The sequence below is a fragment of the Lactuca sativa genome, chromosome 6, assembly GCF_002870075.4.
Source record: "Lactuca sativa cultivar Salinas chromosome 6, Lsat_Salinas_v11, whole genome shotgun sequence".
Taxonomy (NCBI): domain Eukaryota; kingdom Viridiplantae; phylum Streptophyta; class Magnoliopsida; order Asterales; family Asteraceae; genus Lactuca; species Lactuca sativa.
This window is the reverse complement of record NC_056628.2, coordinates 74,114,759-74,118,808: the sequence shown is the minus strand read 5'-3', so window position 1 is coordinate 74,118,808 and position 4,050 is coordinate 74,114,759. Positions and strand designations below refer to the sequence as shown.

Below are 4,050 nucleotides of genomic sequence, written 5' to 3'. Positions count from 1 at the left end.
TGAAAGATGCTTTATTTAATCGATATACAAAAAAAAAATTAAAAAAAAAAAAAAAAAGGCACTCGTTTAAGCTAAATGTGGGTATCTGGATTGAGCACCAAACCAGACTATCATAAGGCTGGAAAACATGGTAATTATAAATACAAATTGCCAAGACTTGTAAGCTTGTAAGTCTTTGAACGTGTACTATGGGTCGATTTTAAATTTCATGGAAATTAAGAATTGTATGCCGGGCCCGCACAAATAGGCCACCAACTGTATATAAACCTTTCAGAGGGCATCTTCATATAAACACCAATACAAGCCAAAAATCACCAAGATTTGCATTTACATTTACATTTACATTATGCATCCTTGTGTTTTTATGATTTTCTCACTTCTTGTGGTCTTTCTTGAGGCAAGAACCGGCAACCAATTGCCAGCAGTGGGTGATGGAGGAGGAGGAGATGATAATGGTGTTACCACGAACAAGTGTTTGGATAAGGAGAGAGATGCTCTCCTTAAATTCAAAGTAAACCTTCAAGACCCTTATGGTAGTCTCTCTACGTGGAGACCTGAAGAAGATGACTGCTGTTCATGGGAAGGAGTCACCTGCGACGACAAAACAGGTTATCATGTCACAGAGCTTGATATCAGCTCCTTTGGTCTTGTAGGTGAGATTAGCCATTCATTGGTTAACTTAACCTACTTGAATCATCTTGATCTTTCCTCCAATTCTTTTCATGGAAACATTCCTAGGTCCATTGGTTCCTTGGCCGAATTAAGGTACCTTGACCTCTCAGGTAATTCTTTTTATGGAACCATTCCTCCGGAGATTGGAAATCTCACCAACTTGCAAGAGCTTTCTCTTGGTTCTGTTGGAAGATGTAGAGTTGAGAACCTCGACTGGTTGTCTCATCTCTCTCATTTGGAGGAACTTGCTTTGGATGGGATTTCCCTAGCCAAAGAAAACCAGTGGGTAGATGTAGTTTTGAGTCTGCGGAACCTATCATCTTTAAGTTTAGATGGATGTGAGCTCTCACAGGTCGTGTATCCATATTCTTCTTCATTTCTCAACTCTTCGTCTTCATCTATTTCTTTCCTTTCTCTCAGAAACAACAATCTCAACTCATCCATGTATGGTTGGTTGTCCCCATTGACCAGTGATAAGCTTTGTCGTCTTGAACTCTCTAGCAACATGTTAGATGGGATACCCAAATATCTTGGTAACCTCTCTAGTTTGGAAGCTTTGACACTCGATTACAACTCTGCTGTTGTTAGATTTCCGGATTTTCTCAAAAAGTTGTCATCTGGATGCACATCGCATACATTACGATACTTCTTTGCTCGATCAAGCCAATTTACAGGGTCATTGCCGGATTACATCCAAAACTTTTCATCCCTATCATATCTGTACCTATCTAATAATCACATGAATGGAACCATAAGCGAGAAATTGTGGGAACTATCCAGCCTTGAAGAGATTGACCTTTCTCAAAATCATCTTAGTGGTGCCATCTCTGAAAACATTGCAAAGTCGAAGGCTTCTATAATAAATCTTTCGAAAAACCCACTCCAAGGAGTTCCTTCCACAGATCATATGTCAAACCTTTCTTATTTAGACTATATTAGTCTGAGCTCTTGCAAGCTAGGTCCTCACTTCCCCAAATGGATTCAAAAACTGGAAAAGCTTACCGGTCTTGATATTTCCAATTCTAGAATTTCAGACATAGTTCCTCCAGAATTTTGGGACATGCAATTCAGCTATTTAAATCTCTCTTCCAACAACATCAGTGGTGAAATACCATATTTGTCATCAAGTTATGGAGGCAGTACAATGATAGATTTGAGTTCCAACAGCTTTAACGGTCCAATACCGCATCTTCCTTCCAGTTTGGAATTGTTAAATCTTTCCAGAAACAAATTTTCTGGGGGAATCTCCTCCTTATGCCAAATTGTCGATGGGTTTTTGCAATTTCTTGATCTCTCCCATAACTCTCTAACCGGACGAATTCCAGACTGTTTGTGGCATTTCAAAGAGCTAAAAGTTCTTAACCTAGGACACAACAGTCTATTTGGAAAGCTTCCTACCTCTTTTAAGTCTTTAATCAAACTCAAGGCATTGTATCTATACGAGAATGACTTTTCTGGAGAATTTCCTTTGTCTTTAAAGAATTGCACGAGTTTGACATCATTGAATTTGGGGGCCAACAAGTTTTCTGGTAAAGTTCCTGTTTGGATTGGGGAAAATTTATCAAGGTTGTATGTTCTGGTCCTAAGATCAAACAACTTCCTCGGAACTATCCCTTTACAAGTATGTCAATTACCGAATCTTCAAATTTTAGACTTTTCAAGGAACATTCTCCATGGAAGCATCCCCTCATGTTTGAATAATCTTACAAGAATGGCTCAAAAAGGATTCTTACCGCTACCAAACGTACATCCCTATTCTGCAACTCAATATTTCAATAATATATATTCTATTCATCCATATCGCACTTATTTGGAGTATGTTGATCATGCGATGATCGAGTGGCAAGGAAGTGAGCGTGAATTCACCCGTAATCTGGGATTGTTGAAGAGCATTGACCTGTCAAGCAACAATTTAACAGGACATATCCCATATGAACTCACCGATCTCCATGAACTGCTTGCCCTGAACTTGTCAAAGAACGCTCTGATCGGAGAGATTCCACAGCAAGTTGGTGAGATGAAAAATCTTGTAGCTTTGGATTTATCTAGAAACAGTCTATCAGGAGGGATACCATCAAGCATGTCTCAGATGAATTTTTTGGGTTACCTAGACGTGTCATGTAATAACTTGTCAGGGAGGATCCCATCCAGCACTCAACTCCAATCCTTTCAACCTTCAAGCTACGATGGAAATGCAGGACTGTGTGGACTTCCCCTTACCACAAAATGTCTTGGAGATGAAGATCCAAAAGTACCACCTCCTCCTGTTGGTGAGAGTGACACAGATGAAGATTGGGGATGGTTCTGTATTGGTGGGGGCACTGGTTTTGTGACAGGATTTTGGATAGCATGTGGCACTCTACTTCTCAACCGTCGTGGTAGGCATGCATTTTTTGGCTTTTATGATAACTTCAACGATTGGGTTTATGTGAAGGTGGTGGTGTTCATTGCAAAATTGTGGAGGATTGCACATAAGTAGTTGTCTGTATTTTATTCTTTTTTCCTGTTTTGTATGTTGCTTTATAAACCTATTACTGTTCTTAGTTAGGACTAGAGGTATAGCAATGTAAGGCATGTTTCACTTGTAATTGGCAGGGTTTTTAAGTCCCCTAATCAATAAACATGCCACCAACACCATGGGTGGCCATTTTCCGGAGTTGCGTGAGGTAAGGCGCCCTAGAAACGTTTTTTTTCTTCTAAAATGTATTTAATATTCAAATTGTTACGAATTCATTAATGTAGATTATCTTAAAAATTAGTGCTGGAAGGATGATTCAACCTTATATACTCGTTACTTGAGGGTTACCTAGTCTATGCTAACATGAAACTGATGAATTCTAAATTTTGGGTTTACAATTGAGATCTTTTCTATAATAGCAAGATAATGGTGTTATACAAGAATAATGACTGTTGCGTTTATGTCTTTTGAATTGCGTTTAATTGATATGGAAGGTATCCGAACCTTTAACTTTTTAAGACTTGTGATGCCTTAGAAAGTTGTAAAGTTATATATTCCTCCTGGGACTCTAGGTCTGTTGAAGCACAATGGATTGATTGAAGAAAATGAAGGAGCTCATCGTGATCTTTATTGAACGAAAAAAGATACCTCTTATTGCTTTGTTTCTTTAAATAAACTCTAATTTGATCAATATATATCTTTATTAGTCTTCGGGGCATTTTTGTCTTCTTACAATGGACAGGCTTTGTACACTATTTTTCTAAATATATAGGTATCAACTGAATGTGGAAAAAGCTGAGTGGATAATATACATCATTGATATAGGCCAGCAAGATCACTTTGAAATTTTTTTCACAGTAAGTCACTTCTATACAGGGGTAAAAAGGTCCAAGAACATTGGTGAATTATATATTGATTTT

At 38.2% G+C, this 4,050-nt stretch overlaps 1 protein-coding gene across 1 annotated transcript; it reads left to right on the top strand.

The window, feature by feature from the left end:
* Positions 1–276: 276 nt before the first annotated feature.
* On the top strand, positions 277–3,328 carry LOC111890140 (receptor-like protein EIX2). Its single transcript, XM_023886292.3, has one exon. The coding sequence runs from the start codon at positions 347–349 to the stop codon at positions 3,149–3,151; it is 2,805 nt and encodes a 934-aa protein (XP_023742060.1). The 5' UTR covers positions 277–346; the 3' UTR covers positions 3,152–3,328.
* The last annotated feature ends 722 nt before the right edge of the window (positions 3,329–4,050 follow it).

Coding starts and splice junctions, on each gene's coding strand:
- LOC111890140 (XM_023886292.3), top strand. CDS start 347: ATGCATCCTTGTGTTTTTATGATTTTCTCACTTCTTGTGGTCTTTCTT.